Source organism: Carcharodon carcharias, chromosome 1 (assembly GCF_017639515.1).
Source record: "Carcharodon carcharias isolate sCarCar2 chromosome 1, sCarCar2.pri, whole genome shotgun sequence".
Lineage (NCBI taxonomy): Eukaryota > Metazoa > Chordata > Chondrichthyes > Lamniformes > Lamnidae > Carcharodon > Carcharodon carcharias.
The window spans coordinates 113,098,932-113,120,072 of record NC_054467.1 but is presented as its reverse complement, the minus strand read 5'-3'; the positions used below and the strand labels follow the sequence as shown (position 1 = coordinate 113,120,072).

Sequence of the window (21,141 nt, the reverse complement as noted above, 5' to 3'; positions counted from 1 at the left end):
CCTCATATCTATGTAATTGCCTTTGTTTAAACTTAAGATTGTTTGAGACTGGAGCACATCGCTTTCAAACTTAACACGGAGTTCAATTCTGCCGTGATCACTTTTTCCCAGCGAATCTTTTACAATGAGTTTACTAATTAACTCTGCCTCATTGCACAATGCTAGATCTAAAATAGCTTTATCCCTAGTTGGTGCCACAATGTGTTGTTCCAGGAAACTGCCACGAAAATATTCTACAATCTCATCTTCTAGACCAGCATTGCCAACTCCAGTCTACAAGAAGATGAAACTATCCAGCAATTATTACATTGCCTTTGTTACAAGCTCCAATTATTTCTTGCTTAATGCCCTGTCCAACAGTATAATTACTTTTAGTGGGCCTATAACCAACTCCCACGTGTTTTCTAATCCTTGTTATTCCCAATCCCCACCAATATTGATTCTATTTCCTGGTTTTCTGAGCTAAGATCCTATCGAGGGGATGCTAAATAAATATGAGGAGAGTGGGATGAATTAACATGAGAGAAATGAGTGGGAGGAAGCTCACATGAAACATAAACACTGGCTTTGACTTGTTGGGCCAAATGGCCTCGTCCCATACCACAAGATTCCATGTAATTCTACTTGTAATCATCATGTGATCTTTCACCTCCTTGTTCACCCCATGATCTTGCTATTTACTCTTCATACCAAAGAATAAAAATCTTTTCCACATTCATTAATTTAATTAATTATGTGCATTCTTTTAAAACTTAATGTGTCCTGTCAATTTTTTCTTCTAGTCATTGAATCATACTTAAGCTGCTTCTGACTGCCCAAGGTTGCCTTTCTGCACTTTCGTACATGTGCATCTTTTTAGTTTTAGTCCTCCTAATATCAGATCTAAATTAGTAAATGGCTGCTAAAATAAACTGCTAAATCATTTGTTACAAGAGTGAATGAATATTTTGTAAAAACATTATGTCTATTTTATTACTTGCAAAGTAATACCAACCTTTCAGTGGATCATGTTCAGCTCTCATTATGTCAATAAGTGAATTTTCAAGTGAATGCATGTTCAGAGAGTCATATAGACGAGTGCGATCCTATAAAGAGAAAAATACACTCAGTAATGTAAACTAAGACATTGTTTTGAATCCTGATTAACAATGCAAGGTTACAATACAAAAGGCACTTTTGTTACCACACTAACAAACATTTCATAAATAGCATGGTGATTGCAGTCTTGTCAAACTCTCCTCAGTTTCCAATTCATCCTAAGCAAAAAATACAGCCTTTTAACTCACACATGAAATGGGAATTACATTATTTAATTGACTTATATTTGATAACCATTCTTTAAAAAAGTGATTTAAATCTTTGCAACAAATACAGAGTGCATCATGGCTGCCAATGAAATACAAGGACAAGCTTAGAAATCCAGTGTCAGACTTCAGTGGATGCAAATTTGATGAATTGGATCATTTGAATGGCCCAATTAACTTCTACAAATTGGTAGCCCTGGCAAGGCCTAATGCCTGGAAGTGGAGAAGGAAAGGTGCCTACTACGGCAATTCTGATGGGGTCTACAGCTGGAGCTACCATAGTCAACGCTTTCTGCATGCTGTCAGGAAACAGAAAATCACTGACTTGATGTCCCAAAAAAGGGACTTAACTGCAGGGCACAGTCTGCCCCTCTCCATTGCAATGATTAGAGAGGGGCTCACGAGAGATTCAAAAGCTTTATTAATCTGGCACCGTTCCAAATATCATTGAGCAGGTGGGAGTCAGGAATGCATCCTCCCACTGCATTTGGATTACTGCCCTGGCCTGTGCCTATGAAAAACACAGTTTTTCCACTACACCTTAGGGAAACAATGCCTAAGGCAACAAGGCAATGGAGGCCTAGTGTCACCGGTCTCTACACCTATTTCTTCTGCTTGGTAGCCAGTGAAGCAGCATTTCCCTGGGCATCGATCACAGGCAAAACTGGCTCATAACATTCATCGGTACTAATGCACATGAATCAATTGAAATATCAGCCACGAGTTACCTACTTGGTCTTTCAATTATATGGAGATACTTATGAAATTCCCTTATGCCATATATGTTCAATTGGCGCAATGGGCCTTCAATTTCAGCACATATTCTCCAGATATTTGATGGTGTCTCCATATTTAACTTTCAGACAACAAAATATATAGATTAACATCCACTTTCATCTGAAGAATGGTCAAAATGTCATAACAAACAAAAAGAATTTGTGAATGATAGAACACTAAATTGTATAAAAGATGTCCTAATTTTTAATCAATTTTGGTATAAACATTGCACGTCAGAATTAGTTATTTTTTTTTAGTTCTTTCAGCTGTCGTTCAACAAAAAATTTACAGGATCCTAAAAATATGTTCAGCTGAACTTTAACTACAAAATTGTACATTTCTCTTAGATATTCCATGGACAGTTTGACTGGATGGAACTATATATGTAAGTAAACTCTTTCAAATACTTCATAAACGTGCTTACTTGAGCATCTCACCAGTTATAATGAAAATATAAAAAATCATTTTGAACAATGTACAGCTATTCATATTGTAAATAACTTAGATCAGTTTCCCCTGATTATTAAAGGTTCCTTTTCAGTTTTGTTACTTAATACATAGAATTCTGTCACAAAGAATTTTCCAAACACTGCATTAACAAGGTCAAAATAAATTCAGGAAAGTAAGGCTGTAAATGCAAACTCTACTTACCCTTCAGCTGTTTTAAACAAGAACTCCATTACCAGCCAAGTAGTCAGTAAAAATGAAATTTCAAGTTTTATAACATCAACTGAAAGTAGCTCTCCTACCTTTCACAATTTCAACTGCATTTGCACACAGATACACAGAAAATAAGGCTAAAATAAGCAGGGGTCAAGGGAGATAGGGGAATGCGTTATAACATTGTAAACATGTTCTTTTTGAATGCATTCACAATGCTGCTACACAATGACCAGAACAATTCTTCCCATTGATCTCAAACCTGAAAGAATTCAACCTATGTGATAATTTAGTTATAAATCAAGATCAATATTTTAGAAAATATTCTGTTCTGGCCTTCAAACTGCATTTTAAATATGTTTAAGTCAACCAGTTCAGAGGAAAAATATTAAAATGTTCAATTTCCCAGGGTGAAAGTGGTATAACTTGAATGGTGGAGAGGTGAAAACAGGGATGTACAAGAGACCAGAATTAGAAGAGTGCAGTGATGTTGAGGGTAAGGGTTGGGAAGCTGGAGGAGTTTACAGAGATAGGGAGGTGCAAGACCATGGAGGGATTTGAAAACATGGACATAAATTTTAAAAACCAAGACAGTGCTGGACCTGACTCCAATGTAGGTCATTATGTACAGGATTGATGGGTCATAGAATTTGGCAGGAGTTAGGATGTGATAGCAGTGTTTTAGATGAGCTCAAATTTACAGAGTGTGGAAGACAGGAAACTGGTCAGGAGAGTATTGGCATATTTCTTGAGATTACATAGGCTGATAAGCATCATTTTTTTTCTCATTCAACAGTTTTATCCTGTTTGAATTTGTTAACCTATTCTTTTGCTTAGGTGCTGGTCCCTCAGTGGATAAGTCCAATTAAGACATCAGTTTCTATGAGTACCAGCAAATAGTAACATAAATTAATAGAAACATGAATTTAACTTTACACCACTGTAAAGAGCTATGTGACCATGACAATGCTTGGATAGCTCTGGACTAAAAAGTACAGCAGAATTTCATAGTAGTTCACGGCAATATGTTTTTTTTAATGAACTTGCTGTAACACTGATGGATATCACCCTAGGGTCTATAAATAAGTGGCTGGTGAGGTAGTTGATGAATTGATTTCAATTTTCTAAAACTCCCTAGATTCAGGGAAGGTTACATTAAACTGGAAAATAGTAAATTGTTCTAAAAGGGAGGGAGACAGAAAGCAGGAAACAACAGGCCATTTAACTTAACATCTGTCATAGGAAATGTGTTAGAAGCTATTATTAAAGATGTTATAGCAGGATACTTGGATAAAGTCAAGGTGATCAGGTACAGTCAACATGGTTTTGTGAAAGGGAATCATGTTTAACCAATTTATTTGAGTTCTTTGAAGAAGTAACATGGACTGTGGATAACGGGAACTGGTGGATGTGCTGTACTTGGATTTCCAGAAGGCATCTGCTAAGGTGCCACATCAAAGGTTATTGTAGAAAATAAAAGCTCATGGTGTGGGGGTAACATTGGCATGGATAGAAAATTAGCTAGCTAACAGGAAACAAGGAGTAGGCATAAATGGATCATTTTCTGGTTGGTAAGATGTAGTGAGTGATGTGCCACAGTGATCAATGCTGGGGCCTTAACTTTTCACACTCTATACAAATGACTTGGATGAAGGGATTGAAGGTATGGCTGCTAAATTTATTGATGACACAAACATAGGTAGGAAACTAAGCTGTGAAGAGGATATAAGGAAGCTACAAACAGATATAGATAGGTTAAGTTAGTGGGCAAAGATCTAGCAAATGAAGTATAATGTGGGAAAATGTGAAATTGTCCATTTTAGCAGGAAAAATAAAAAGCATATTATGTAAATGGTGAGAGATTGCAGAGCTCTGAGATGCAGAGGGGTCTGGGTGTCCTGATGCATGAATCACAAAAGGTTAGTGTAATGACTCAACAGAGTGGACAGGTTTCAACAAGAAACATAAACTTTATTACAGAGCTTTTCAGGTGCTACATGATTGCCTGCACTTAGGGCTCATTAGTCGGATCATGTGACCCCTGATAGACAGAAGAGGCTATACCCTCAGTTACTACTTTTCCTCCCCCTTCAGTTTTTTACAATTTCTATTTACAGGGAAACGTCTAAACATCCAGCAACATATACATATATACAACTTCAGGTGATTAAAGATCAAGTCTCTGAGGTGATGATCTTACACGGCTAGAGCGGCGTAGTTCCTCAACAGGATCAGGAACTGCAGCATGAGACACATCATCAGAAAATGGCAATTCAGGGTTTGGTAACTCTACAGAGACATCGGGCCCGTCTATTCTAGGTCGATTGGTCACCTCAGGAATTGACGGTTCGACATTAATCACAGGTGGAATAGTTGGCTGTTGGAACGTCTCTCTAGCACGAATATTATCTATGTGGTTACGGATGATTCTATCTTACACTTGCACTTGAAAAAATAATGGACCAGATTCTAAGACAATGGTTCCAGGAAGCCAAAAAGGTCCACTTCCAAAATTTCACACGAATACCGTGCCACCTACACTGAATGTGTGAGCTTTTGCTGTGTATGTCATGATTAAATTTTTGATTACTTGATTCCGCTCTAACTTCACCTCTAAGTTTGGAAACACCAGGCTTAACTGTGTACATAGGCGGCATTTCATCAATAATTCAGATGATGTTGAACCCATAGTCGAATATGGTATTGTACAATAACTGAGAAGAAAGCAGAAAGTCGAGATTCTAGAGTAGCTTCTGTTCACCTTTTCAAACCAGACAAAGTTTGTACAGCTCTCTTGGCTCAACCATTCGATGAGGGATGGTAAGGGCTGTTTTAATATGTCTGATTCCATTCAGATTCATGAATTTCTGAAACTCTGCTGGTAACGGCTATACCATTATCAGAAACAACAATTTCAGGTAAGCCACGTATGCTAAAACAGTGACGCAGCTTTTCGATAGTTGCGCTCAATGCTGGCAGTTTGACTTCGTATACATCCATCCATTCAGAATGTACATCTACAATCAACAAAAACCTCTCATACACAGATAATGTCAGAGCCCAACATTGTTTCTTGCTGATGCTATTGGCAGAATGGCCTTATCCTCACTGAATAAACCCAGTGGTTTATGGTCTGACACAATGGTAAAATGTCATCCGTGTGGGTACTTAAAAGAATTTTTTCACTCCGAATACCACCGATAAACCATCCTTTTCTAGCAGGGAATAACCTTCTCAGCTGTGGAGAGGGTTCTCAAGGCATGGAAAGGCCCATTGGCTGTGATAACAGAGCCCTTACACCATAAGGAAAGGGGTCACATGTTAATACCAGCTCTTTCGATGGGTCGTAGTGTATTGATAAACACGAAAAATGTAACAGTTTCTTTACTTTCACAATGGCTTCTTCCTGTTGCGAATTCCACGACCAACAGTGAAACAAGTGTAATGGTGCCAACATAGTTGATAAGTTTGGCAAGTAGAGGCTATAGTAGTTGATCATACCTAGGAAGGACTTAAGTTTGGTTACGTTGGATGGTGAGGGTGCATCTTTTATCGCCTGAAATTTCTCTTCTACTGGATGCAAACCCTGCATCCAGCGTGTGACCCAGGTAAGTAACTTCTGGCACCCGAAATGCGCATTTTTCCTTCTTTAACCGTACGCCAGCTTCCATTAACCTTTTTAACATCTCCTCCACAATAGGCCCGTTGAGTTTGCACTGGCTCTGAAAGAGCATTCCACTTAGTCCCATTTTCCTGCCTTATTCCCCTAACCTTGCACATTCTCTTTTCAGGTAGCAACCATTTTGAATACCTCGATCGAACCAGCCTCCACCACCCTTTCAGAAAGTTTGTTCCAGACTCCAACCACCCTCTGAGTGAAAAATTTTTTTCTCCCTTTTGCCAAGTATTTTCAATCTGTGGCCTCTATTCCTTGATGCTCTCAAGTGGGAACAGTTTCTCACAATTTACCCCGTCTATATCCCTCAGAGTCTTGAATACCTCTATGAAGACTCCTCTCAGCCTTCTTTTCTCCAAGGAGAACAATCCCATCTCCAATTTATCCTCATAGCTACAGCTCTTCTTCTTAGGAATCGTTCTTGTGAATCTCCTCTGTACTCGCTCTAATGCCTTTACATCCTTCCTCAAGTATGGCACCCAGAACTGGATGTAGAACTCCAGATGAGGCCTAATTAGTGTTCAACATGACCTCCTTACTCTTGTGCTCAATGCTCCTACTAATAAAGCCTAAGATACTATATACTTTATTAACTGCTCTCTTAACATGACCTGACATATTCAATGGCCTACGTACGTATACACTGAGGTCCCTCTGTTCCTGCACCTCCTTTAGAGGCTCTCCCTTTATCTTATACTGTCTCACCATATCTTTCCTGCCAAGAGAATCACCTCACACTTCTCTGCACTAAACTTCATCTGCTACTCTGGACTCGAAATGTTAACTGTTGTCCTCTCCGCAGATGCTGTCAGACCTGCTGAGTTTATCCAGCTATTTTTGTTTTTGTTTCATCTGCTACTTGTCTGTCCCAACATATCTATGTATTTTTGAAGTTCAAGACTATCCCCATCACAGTTGACAACATTTGCAATCTTTGTATCATCTGCAAATTTTGAAAGCATGCCCCGCACACCACAATCTGTGTCATTAATACACATCAGGAAGAGCCTCAACACTGACCCCTGGGGAACTCCATTACTACCATTCTCCAATCTGAAAAACAATCATTTATCGCTATTCTGTGTTTCCTGTCGCTAAGCCAATTTCTGGTCCAAGTGCCTACTTTCCCTTTTATTTCATGACCTAGAATTTTGCTCACAAGTCTGTTGTGTGGCACTGTATCAAATGCCTTTTGGAAAATCCAGAGATACATCAACAGCATTTCCTTTATCAACCATCTCTGTTACCTCCTCAAAATACTCCAGCAAGCTAGTTAAACATGATTTTCCCTGGATAACCCATGCTAGCTTTCCTTATTTATCCTGCACTTGTCTAAGTGATTATTGATTTTATCGCATACTATAGTTTCCAGAAGTTTCCCTACCAGTGAGGTCAAAATGGCTAGCCTGTAGTTGTCAGCTTTATCCTTGCACCTCTTGTTGAACAAGGGTATAACATGTCGCAGTTCTCCAGTCCTCTGGCATCTCCCCTGCCTCTAAGGAAGACTGGAAGATTATCACTATTGCCTCTGCAATTTCCACTTTCACTTTCCTCAGTACCCTTGGGTGCATCTCATCCGCTCCTGGTACCTTATCTATTTGAAGTAAAGATGGCCTTTCCAACACCACTTCCCCTCTGGTCCTTCCATATTCAGCTTGATTCTTCATTATATTTTCTACCTGATGATATCTGTCGGATGTGCATTTCCTTTTCACCTTTATTTCTATCTCTCTCGTCATTCAGGATGCTCTGGATTTATTTGTCCTACCTTTCCCTTACAGGGAATATACCTCGACATTGCCTACAATACTTTCTCTTTGAAGGTGGCCCATTGTTCAGCCACTGTCTTTTCTGCCAACATTTGATTCCAACTCACTCCACTCAGATGGATTCTCATCACACTGAAGTTGGCTTTCCCCCAATTAATTATCCCTGTTCTGGATTGTTCTCTGTCCTTTTCCATGATTAACCTAAACCTTATGATACAATGGTCGCTATTCCCTAGATGCTCTCCCACTAATATTTGATGCACTTGGTCCAACTCATTCCCCAGAACCAGGTCCAAAAGTGCATGTCCTCTTGTTGGACTGGAAACACAATTCTGTAGATTATCTTGACACATATCAGGAACTCTCACCCCTCTTGTACTATTCCTATCCCAATCTATATTTGGATAATTGAAGTCCCCCATTATGATTAATCTATAACTCTTGCACCTCTCTTTAATTTCTTTGCAAACATGTTTCTCCACATCCCTTCCACGAGTTAGTGGTCTATATACTACACCAATCAATATCATTGGACCTTTCCCATTCCTTATCTCTAGCCAGAGATTCTCTCTTTGACTCCTCTGGAACATCCTCTCTCCCCATCCAGTACTGTAATGCCATCTTTAGCCAATATTGCCAGACCACACCCCACACTTTTCTTCCTTTCCTCTCTCCTAAACACCTTGCACCCAGGAATACTTAATGCCCAGCCTTGCCCTTCTTTGAGCCAGGTCTCTATTCTCACAATATCATAAGTCCATTTGTCAACTTGTGCCTGCAGTTTGCCAATCTTAATAGTCACGCTCAATGCATTCACATACATGCACATTAGCCCTGATTTAGGCTTTTTTACTTCTCCGCTTATTCTGACCCCATCTAATGGCTTATTATTGCATACTCTAATTCTATCAAACTCTCCAAGTATTCTATCTACCTTGATGCAACTCTCTGATATATCCTTGTTATCAGTTGATACTTCACTACTTCCCACTGCCAGTTTTTCTCCTCTACATTCTGAATTTCCCCCCAGGTTCCCATGCCCCTGCCAATCTAGTTAAACCTTCCCCAACAGCACTAGCAAACCTCCCCTCAAGGACACTAGTCCCAGTCCAGTTAAGGTGTAACCCATTCTCCTTGTACTGGTCCTACATGCCCCAGAACCGATCCCAATGCCTCATCGAGGGTACTTGTGCCTGCACGATTTCCCACATCCCGCAAGATGCAAATTCTACATGGCTGAGTTGCACTGACATACCTTATACTTTATATAAAGCATTTACTACAGTATTTACTAATTTATTTTAATTATCTTAATTTAGAATTGTACAATTTACCTTGTTTATCTCAGTCTCGCCCCTTCTCATGCTCTTTTAACTCTCTGGCTCCGCTCCAAGTCAGTCAAGTGTTCAGTCTCAGTTGACCCTGTGATTAGATCATCTAGGTATACTGCCACTCAGTGAAACCCTTGCAAAAGACTCTCCATTGTTCTCTGGAAGATAGAGCATGCAGGCAATACTCCAAAGGTAGTATACTAATAAAGACCCTTGTGTGTGTTAATAGTCACGTCTTCTATCCAGTTCTAATTGTTGGTAGGCATGGCTCATATCCAACTTTTGTAATGGATTTGCCTCCAGCCAGCTTTGCATACAAGTCATCTATCCTGGAATGAGGTACTTGTCTAGTTTTAGTGCCTTATTTACGGTCAATTTATAGTCCCACGACTGTGTATAGTTTGGTCAGGCTTAACCACTGGATCTATGGGTGCTGCCCATTCTGAGAATTGGACAAGTTGGATGATTCCCAGCTTTTCTAACCTGCACAGTTCTGCATCCACCTTCTCCTTCAACATATAAAGCACAGGTCTGGCCTTATAGAAATGTGATGTCGCTTGAGAGTCCACACATATCTTGGCCTGCACGTCTTTTAACTTCTCTAATCATCCTCAAAAACCACGTTATATTTCCTTAACAGTTCAGGGACTCCTGTTTTCAAGTGAAATATCTCAGACCAGTCAAGCTTGATCTTCCGCAGCCAGTCTCGGCCTCAAAGTCTGGGACTTCCTTTCACTGTTATCACAGGCAGCTGGGCTGTCTGCCCTTTTAAGGCACTAATATTGTGGCAATGCCTTTTACCAGAATAGATTTTCCAGTGTATGTCTTTAATTTAGCAGTTGTCCACTCCAGATTTATTAGCTGTCTACCTTCATTAAGGTATTTGAAATTGTGCTCTCCCACCACTGTAGTTGAGGCACCAGTATCCACCTCCATTATTGGTTTCTCATCAGCTTGGATTGTGGCAGTGATAAATTTGGTTTTTGCAGTGGTTATGTTATAAAGGGGATAAAAGCTGGTGTCGGCAGCTTCAGGTTCTGCCATATTCTTTAACTCAATCATGTTGGTTTGCTGCTTCTCAGACTGTTTCACCTTTGCCCTGCATTGCCTTACTACGTGACCTTTCTTATGGCAGTAGTGACATTCTGCCTCCTTGAATTTACAGGTATCTGGTCTGTGGTCACCTCCACATCTATAACAACTTAATCTTAAAGTCAGTGCTGAAGTGTTTCTACTAGGCCTTTTCATGTTTCGAACAGCGGACATTGCATCTCGCTTCGATGCTGTGGGTCTGGTGTTTGCGGCACGCTCAACGGTAGGTTCCCGTCCCACATGAAGAACAGCGCCACATTGTAACTGTTGAAAGCTTGTGAGTCTCTTGCATTACTTTCCACGGCCAAGGAAATTCCCAGAATGCACTTAAAGTCTACGTCAATTTCGACGAGTAATAGCACTCCGTGACATAGTCCTGAACTCCACAAACTAATCGATCCCGCAGCACATCATTTAATGTGTTCCCGAAGTCGCACTGTCATGCTAACTGCTTAAGGTTCACCACATAGGTTGCGATGGACTCTCCTAGAGCCCTAACCCTGGAATTAAATTTAAAATGCTGCATTATTACGGATGGCTTCCGCTTGAAGTGTGTTTTCACGAAGTCCACCAATTTGTTATAGGACTTAAAATTGGGTGCACTCAGGGCAGTCAGATTGCAAATGAGATTGTATGTCTTACTGCTACACACGCACAAAAGGATGGGTTTCTGCTTTGCGTCCGCTGTAATTTTGTTCACTACAAAATAAAATCCGAGGCGCTTGACATAATGCTCCAATGTTCCATAGTTGCATCATAAGGATTGATTCTGCCAAAGAATGACATGACTGGTGAGCAGTCCTTTCTTTTTCTTAAGATTCGATGTACTCACAGTAACAAGACGCGGTAAAGCGTTGGAGCTATTTTAGCCTCGTCACCAAATGTAAATGACTCGACAGAGCGGACAGGTTTCAACAAGAAACCAATAAACTTTATTAGAGTTTTTTTCAGATGCGGCATGTTCAATCAGGATTCTCGTCAGGAAGCCCCATTCCCCAGACTGCCCACACTTTGGGCTCATTGGTCAGAGCTACCCAGAACATCACGTGACCCTTGATAGGTCCCTGAGACTATACACTCAGTTACTACAGTCAGTACGCAGGTACAGCAAGTAATTAGGAAAGCATCATTTATTGTGAGAGGAATGAAATACAAAAGTAGAGGCACCATGCTTCAGTTATACAGGGCATTGGTGAGACCGCATCTGGAGTACTGTGTGCATTATTGGTCTTCGTATTTAAGGAAGGATATAAATGCATTGGAAGCAGTTCAGAGAAGGTTTACTAGATAATAACTGGAATGGGAGGGTTATCTTATGGGGAAAGGTTGGACAGTCTAGGCTTGTATCTATTGGAGTTTAGAAGAGTAACAGGCAACTTGATTGAAACAAATAAGATCCTAAGAGGTGTTGACAGGTTGGATGTGGAAAGGATGTTTCCTCTTGTGGGAGAATCTATAAGTGGGATCACTGTTTAAAAATAAGGGGTCGCCCTTTTAAGACAGAGATGAGGAAAAAAATTTTCTTCAAGGGTCTTGAGTCTTTGGAACTCTCTCCCTCAAAAGGCGGTGGAAGCAATGTCTTTGAATATTTTAAAGGCAGAGCTAGATAGATTCTTGATAAGCAAGGTTATCGGGGGTAAGTGAGAATATGGAGTTCAAGTTACAGTCAGATCAGCCATGATCTTACTGAATGGTGGAGCAGGCTCGAGAGACCGAGTGGCCAACTCCTGCTCCTAATTCATATGTTCATATGTACAATCCTTAAATATTTCAATGCAAAAATCATGTACACAGGCTATTAAAAGCATACAAATGAACAAATACAGAAACAAAACCAGGATAACGCTAAGATAAAAGCAAAAAACTGTGAATGCTGGAAATCCAAAACAAAAACAAAATTACCTGGAAAAACTCAGCAGGTCTGACAGCATCTGTGGAGAGGAACACAGTTAACGTTTCAAGTCCGTATGACTCTTCGAAACGTTAACTGTGTTCCTCTCCGCAGATGCTGTCAGACCTGCTGAGTTTTACCAGGTATTTTTGTTTCTGTCCAGGATAACGTTACTCAGTTTGCAGTCTCATGTTAAATTTAAAGCAAAATAATTCATCATGGGATTCGTGTGACGTAAAGTCATAATTTTTATTCTTGCAACTCATACTGCCAGCTGAATGTGAATTATATTGATGTCCAGAATTGCTCCTTGGTAATCAGCGTAAAAGAGAAATGAATCTCAGTCAATATTCTCATCTTGAGTTCAGATAATGTAATCATTGGCAAGTTATGTTAATTTTATTGTAGCTAGTAGCTTACTGGGCATTTGTGTGCACACAGTGAAGGAAGGAACTAATCTGTTAAAATAAATTGAAATTTATAATCTAATCCAACAGACAGGTATAGTAGGAGCAGCAACAATATATGGCAACTGCTTCTACTCACTTAAATTGGGCTGTGTACTCACTTCTCCATTCTGTAAAGCAGAGATGATCTCAGTATAGATACTCCAAAGGATTTCTTTTTGGTCTTTTGGCTGCAGTAACATTATACTTTTAGCTTTTACACGACATGTGTTTTCCAACAAACCTTTTGAAAGGTCTCACTCTACTATGTGCATTTTGAGTAAGAAGGGCTCAAAAGCAAACACCTTGTACTAGGGCAGATGAATATTAGGGGATTCGAACATAACATGCAGGAGCATTTATTGAATCAATTCTCCATAGTTATTTTATGATATCAACTGAATAACATCTGCTCTCAATTGCATACAGCTATTTAAAAAAAATCAAAACATTGGAAGTTCATATTTAGCACCTGATAGCACCTGAAAACAACCTCCAACTGTGTCTCATCAGTGTAGTGAGGACAGAAGTACTAAATAATTCAAACCATACACATGAACAGCTGATGTGTTCAACTCATATTAAACAGACAGGAAGGACAAGTCAAGGTGACCAGCGAATACAAAAACAATCCTGTTAGTGCTTTAAAATATTGGATGGAAACACATACTTCATAGCAGATTTCAATCAGATTTATTTGATGGTTTAGTTTTCTAACCCATAAGATGCTTAACAGACAAGCAACAAACCTGGACATCTCTGCATAATTTGAATCACTTACTACAAAAATCTCAGTATAACAAACTTCAGTCAAGATGACGTTCAAAACTGAGAAAGATTGTATTGTTATATCTATTTCTTTCATTATTTAAATATAGCAAACACAATATGGCAAATAACCCTAATGACATGCAATTCAAGATAACTGGAATGTAGCAAAGAAACACAGTTGTGCCCTGGTTTTGGCAAAAAGTTTATTCCCTTTACACAACCAAATTCATAGCACAATAAACTTGCTCTGGACTTCAAGTTGCAACAAGCTTGATAGAATGCAGGCTTCACTAAATCTCTAAAATAATAATACAGGGTCAACAGCACTATGTCTACATTTTGCCCTGGTGCAGTTTACAATATTGTTACCCTTTATGTTCAACATCTGCGGAAAGTGATTTGGGACAAAGACAACTGAAATCTTAAGTAGTGTCTTACATCACACAGCGCTGGGAGTAGAGATGCTTCCTGCCTGGCTAAGCAACGAAAAGCAATTGCAGCATTCCCACTGCCACCCTGGCTAGAATCAGCACCCAATGGCATCGGTCAAAGAATCAAACATAGTATATTCAACATCCGAATGACTCAATATTGCACTGCATGAAGTCATCAAAACTTAAATGTTACAGCTGGAACACAAGAATAAAATAACAAACTAACCTGAAGTAAAGAATGCACAGCAGTCTGCATATTTCAGCAATGAGAGTTGTCATAGAGCAGTAGATATAAATGTTAGTTTACAACTTGCCACAGTAGGGAAATACCAAGCTATGGCCAATTCAAACTGACAGGAATGAGGAAGAAAATAAGATACAGGATAAATTGGCCTAGACAGCAGTCATACACCTTCCATCAACCAAGGTATAAGATAATTTTGCCCCATAATTTTTTGAAGTCTATCTGAAATACCAAGACTCAAGCATGGTATGTCCCAGTTGTTCTTTTCAAATAAAAAGGGAGTACAAGAAATTAAATAGATGTATTTTTGTTGTGGTTCATCTTGCAATCAGACAACACCAATCGATATGCTTTACTGAAAGTGTGATGTCAAACACAACTTTTCATGCAGTTATACTAAAGAACTGAATAAAAACAAAGGGGAACTATCCCAAGATGATCAGGCACAAGCCTTAGCAATAAGTTCAAGCAATTTCAGTATTGTGGTGGAAGTGGATCATCAACAAGTACTTACAACTGAGGAAGTACATGGCATGTGCAGAAAATTTTGAAATAAAACCAAAAGTAATGCAACATTTCTTCAAGCTTCAGAAAATCCTACTTTTCCTCTTCTTTATTGCACTGTGAATGGGATATTGACCAGCTTGAACATGACAGAAGTGCAGGCATGGATCCATAGCTCAAATTAAGATATACATAGTTAAAAAGTTAATGTTAAAATTTATTAATACAAGACTTAGTTCAACTTTTATTGAATATATAATTAATTATAGGTACTGAATACAGCTTTTAAGGTTGATTGGGCTGTTGTGTTGTTCCCTTAGCTTTCCTATTTATCTTAAATCAATAGCAATCAGGCTGTAAAATGTGTGTATTCTGATTAATAAAACTATGAATTGACATTGCATTGAGTTGTATATGAAAGTCCACCTACAATAAATGATCAATATTATATATTCATCTATTTATCAGGGTGTGCAGTCTTGCACATTACTCAATACTTTATTTTGGCTGTATGTGTTTTAAACCTATCCCAAGCATGCTTTTGAAATGAAACATTGGCCTAGAAAAGGATATACTATAACAGTAACTTACATTTATATAGCACCACTAACATAGTAAAACATCCCAAGGTGCTTTAAACTAAAACCTGTTCACAAATAAATTCACTACTCTTTTCCACACGTGAGGAAGAGATCACCTGTGCTAATCACAAAATATCTTAACTGCACTACTCCAAACAGGGAAATGTGGAAGTGCTCACAAGTAAACTACTTAAGAACATAAGAAATAGGAGTAGGCCATTCGGCCCCTCAAACCTGCCCCACCATTCAATAAAAGGTCATGGCTGATCTGCCCCAGGCCTCAACTCCTCTTTCCTGCCAGCTCCTCATAGATTTTTGAAATATTGGGGAGTTGAAGGCTATCTACCTCCTTTTTAAATACTTCTAGCTTCCATAACTCTGAGGTAGAGAATTCCAGTCATTCTCCACCCTCAGAGAAGAAATTCCTTCCCATCTCAGTTTTAAATGAGTGTCCCCTTATTCTGTAACTATGACCCCCTAGTTCAAGATTCCCCCACTAGTGGAAACAACTTCTCAACATCTATCCTGTCAAAAACCCTCAGAATCTTGTACATTTGAGGTCAGGAGCTGGAAGAACTGTCCATTATTACTGCATATACTTTAGAAACCCATATTTTATAAACTGATCTAGTTGGTATAGGAACTGCTTACAGTACAAGTGATTGATGATCATCTGAGACATTCAATTTGAACAGGTCCAACTCTGAAAATTACACTTCCAGCCCAGAAGTTGTATTTGAACCATAATAGGTTACACTGACTTTAATAATGTCAGGTTCAATATTATTTAAGCAGTTACAGTGTAGCAACACTTAATGGAAATGCTTAAGGAAACAAAAACTAATCTCCAACAGCTCTAAAAACTTACTCAAACCATTTAAAAAAAAAATTAAACTAATTTTAAGGCACTTGTTCGGTTAATCTTAATCTTTCTTACCCATATTAGTTGAAACCATATACTGCGCAATTCTTCTACAATGAAAATTCAAATTCACCGTCACTGGGTCAAAATCCTGGAACTCCCTCCCTGACAGCACTGTGGGTGTACCTAGACCACATGGACTGCAGCGGTTCAAAAAGGCAGCTCATCACCACCTTCTCAAGGGCAACTAGAGATGGGCAATAAAAATGCTGGCCCAGCCAGCGAAGCCCACATTCCGTGAATGAACTTTTTAAATTTGTGATTTTAAATATATCTATAAATTTTGGTATATATTAGCATGTTACAACTGCATAAGATATTTCACCAGTCAGGATGTAACGATTAACAAAACCCAACATACCAGAGAAGTGCCAACTCACAGTGGGGTCCTGTGCTAAATCACAAAGCCAAATGAAACAAGCCAATGCATTAATGCTGTGCAACACTTTGCTCTCCTCGCTCCATCCCAAGTAAATGGATCAGTTTGAACTGGCAACTTAACTTAAAGTTTTAACAAAAAAAACTAAACTATACAAAAAAGCTTTGTCCCATTCCACTGAAGCATGCCACTTTTCAAGTTTAGCAACCACTCAATTTAAATTTAGGGAGTATTTACTCAAATATGCAATGTGTAACAAGTTGGTTGTATCAACATATTCCCCATGTGGCAAGTTACAGGCAAACATGGTCATTATAAGTGTTGATGATTTGTTTTCCTTTTGCCCCAGCTTTTGATTTCTCTTTACCCATGTTTTAAATACAAACTTTAAAAACATGAAACTCCAACAATCGATTATTTCAACGAACGTCAAGTATTCAAAGTGGCCCTATGTCCCAAAAGCTTTAGTTAGCTTCACCATAATAGACATCTATTGCACTGTATTCCATAGCTAAGCCAAAAATACTGCTGTGTTTCAAAACAAGTCATGAAAATTCCTGCATAATTTTATAAAAGTCTGGCATTTTTGAAGTTCTAGCTGACAAAGCACTCGGCAGCTAAATATATGAGTACTGTATAAAGGAAATTGTGGAAAAGAGCTGAAAGTTTTTGTATATTAGCAAAAAGAAATTGAGATTTTCATTGAAAGCTGCAGGAGATAGGGTGTAACAAGTATGATCCAACAGATTTACCAAGCAAAATCAAAAGAGGCTATAAGTGCTCTTATCTTTAGCCCAATGCACTAAAGATGCATTTGGAATGCTTACCCGTAGCATTTCAAGCAGCAGGATCCTGTTTAAAATGTCTTTAAATACATAAGGGAAAAAGGAAAATGTTACAGGGTTGGCAGAGAAAGGACAGGGGAGTGGGACTGATCAAATAGCTCTTTCAAAGAGTCAGCATAGGCATGATGGTCCAAAATGGCATCCTTCTGTGCTGGATGATTCTATAAAATGTTACTGTGACACTTAAACTAAAAATATAAAAATGTGAAGGGTCAGCCTCCTTATTCAGTAAGTACTGAAAATACAATGCAAGAGAGAAAGAACAAATCAATGACAATGTTGACAATAAACAGGTCCAGGTAACCAAAGTTTTATCTGAGGAATATAAATTCCAACAACTAAAGGAGAATGCTTGGGGGTGGAATTCCTGGTTAATAAATTTGGACTCATGCTAACTTATTTTTGCTACAATTTGATCAACAGAAGTGAACCCGAATCCTTTTATCAGAAATTCAAACAAAAAACTGCTAGGTTGGTTGGACTGATGGTTAAAATCAAGAGATGAATTTATTCCTTATATCATCCTTTTATCCTTGCATCAATTTATTTTTAATTTTTAAGCATTCCACAAAAAATGAGTAATGGCATTTTACTGCTCCTGGGGCTGATATATATATAGTAACATATTAGAAACTAATGAACATAAACTCTTATATACTAAAGAGAGTATCTTATGTGGATTTTACAAACACCACCCTAGAATGGTTACTTGTCAAGAAGATACATTGCAACTTAAAACAGGCATTTAAGAAAAAGGCATTTAAGAAAAAAACATTTTATATCAACAGGGAAAAGCTGGACATTTTTAACACTATCGAGTTTAAAGCAAACTTAAGCTTTTACAAAAAAGCAACTATGTAAATGGTTTCAGCTGTTATATGCACATTGTAGGTCTTAAAGGATCAGAAAAGTCTAGATATAGAATAGGTCTTATTTTTCCTTTTAGGATATGTTCACTACAGGTCAACTAAGTTGAACACATTGGCTTAGTATACGGCACCTTCTTACCGAAATCAGGTTAAAACATTTCCATCTTGTGCCAAAAATTGCAAATTATATAATTTTTTTTAAACAAATATTTTGTAAAAGCATACACATAATGGGGATTAAAGTACAATTGAAGCTTGTTAAATTGGACACTTGTGTAAACTAAAGTCTTGTTCTGATCATGCCAAGTAATGCTTCAAGTAGTGCTTTTTTCTTTCTCCGGACAGACTGCACTCCCTATTTATCCCAATTTCCTCATCAACCCATATCACCTACTGCCCAAAATGAAAGAAAAGTGTTTGCTACATGGCCTCAACTAACATTGTTTACAATCTAATGGCCATGACAGCAAACAGTCTGGGGATAACTTTCCCTCAGATTTTCCCCTTGTGGGATGTTTAACCTTTTCTCAGTATCTTTGTATGCTGAGATGGTAAAAAAAACAAGGAGCAAAAATAAAAACATAGAATATTTGAAAAATACAGGTTAGGCATTTGTGAAGAGAATATAGAGAAATAAAATCTGAGACACTGCACATTGATACTTTAGCATGCTCTAGAACTGCATCGCAGAGCTTTTCCACAAAAAATGCCGTTTCAGAGGCATTTTCTGTAAATAGTTAAGTGAAATTAAAAAATACAATTAAAATTTGAAATTTTATGTATTTTCTAAGTTGTTTAGTGGTGCAGTCTAGCACACTTAAAGGAATAAAACACTCAAGAGAATAAAATCTCCATGTACATATCTTTTGGAATGATAGGTGTCCCTGTTAAATACATAACTTAAATTCAAAAACATTTAAATGATTCACAAACTGTACTGCCTTACTAACACAATGCATTAAAGTCTTTATATCAATCCATTTGTCAAGCACTTTTTACAAGCATTTCTGGCTAGGTTTGAAAATTTCCCCACAATCAGTCTAGTGATGTTTCAGAGTCTCTCTCCCCCCCCCCCCCACCCCCTTCAATCAGGTGCTAGGGCTCAAACACTTTTGGCAATCAACGTAACAAGAACTTTTGTTTAGATATGAAAACCACTTCATCAGGTGTGCCATCAGTAATGTTAAAGCTGTGTAATGCTTACAATTTACCAATGTTTTAGCCACAAACAAATCCTTTGGCAAACTGAGGCAGAAATTTTGTTTCTGTGAATAATGACAACCGCCCTTCTAAAAAGGGTGGTTCTTTCCCTTGCTGAAAAGTGGAAGTTATTACAATATTGAATGGCCAGATGTTCCCCAGAATACCAGTGAAATCACTTAATAGTTTGGTGGACCATACCTCTTTTTCTAAAAGATTATTCAGCTGCACAATAATATATCTATTGTAATAAAGCAAATGACAAATACACTTGATTATCCATAACAATTGTGTGACCATTTTACAGTACTGTAACTGCAATTTATTTTGCATTCCATTATTAGCTCTCGCCAAACGTCAGTGGCAGAATCATTATCCATTTTTTTTAAAATGTCGCTTGCCATTTTAACACTCCACCCTGCTCTCTTGCCCACATGTCTGTCCTTGGCTTGCTGCATTGTTCCAGTGAAGCCCAACGCAAACTGGAGGAACAGCACCTCATCTTCCGACTAGGCACTTTACAGCCTTCCGGACTGAATATTGATTTCAACAACTTTAGATCTTAGACTCCCCAGCCCCTTTCCATTTCTTCCCCCTTTCTTTTGTTTTTTCCAATAATTTATATAGATTTTTCTTTTCCCAACTATTTCCATTATTTTTAAATCTTTTATGCCCTGCTAGCCTTTCCACCCCACCCCCACTAGAGCTGTACCTTGAGTGCCCTACCATCCATTCTTAATTAGCACATTCGTTTAGATAATATCACTACCTTCAACACCTCTGTGTTCCTTTGTTCTTTTGTCTGTGACATCTTTTGATTATCTGCTCCTATCACTGCTTGATTGTCCCTACAACCACACCACCCCCCTCCACTTCTCTCCCCCCACACAACCCCTCCACCCCTCTAAACCTCCTGCCCCTTACCTTAAATCTATGTCCCCTGGTTATTGACACCTTCGCTAAGGGGAAAAGTTTCTTCCTGTCTACCCTATCTATGCCCCTCATAATTTTGTACAAGTCTATCAGGTACCCCCCTCAGCCTTCTCTGCTTTAAGGAAAACAACCCTAGTCTATCCAGTCTTTCTTCATAGCTGAAACACTGCAGCCCAGGCAACACCCTGGTGAATCTCCTCTGCACCCTCTCCAGTGCAATCACATCCTTCCGAAAGTGTGGCAACCAGAACTTCACACAGTACTCCAGCTGTGGCCTAACTAGTGTTTTATACAGCTCCAACATAACCTCCCTAGCTCTTACATTCTATGTCTCGGCTAATAAAGGCAAGTATCCCATATGCCTTCTTAACCACCTTATCTACCAGTGCTGCTGCCTTCAGGGATCTATGGACATGTTCATAGATCCCTGAAGTCAGCTGCACACTTTATATCACTTTATCGCGCTTTATAACAATTCTCAGTTCTATATTACAGTATGACTGCAACCGTAGG

The 21,141-nt window shown here is 38.6% G+C and overlaps 1 protein-coding gene across 1 annotated transcript in view; it reads right to left on the bottom strand.

Annotated features, from left to right (window-relative positions):
* The window catches only part of LOC121274838 (cytoplasmic polyadenylation element-binding protein 2-like), a 137,254-nt gene that overhangs the window by 89,775 nt on the left and 26,338 nt on the right, over positions 1-21,141 (bottom strand). The window contains exon 3 of the mRNA XM_041182244.1: positions 995-1,085. Coding sequence (XP_041038178.1) covers positions 995-1,085 — 91 coding nt within the window. The remainder of the gene's footprint in view (positions 1-994; positions 1,086-21,141) is intronic.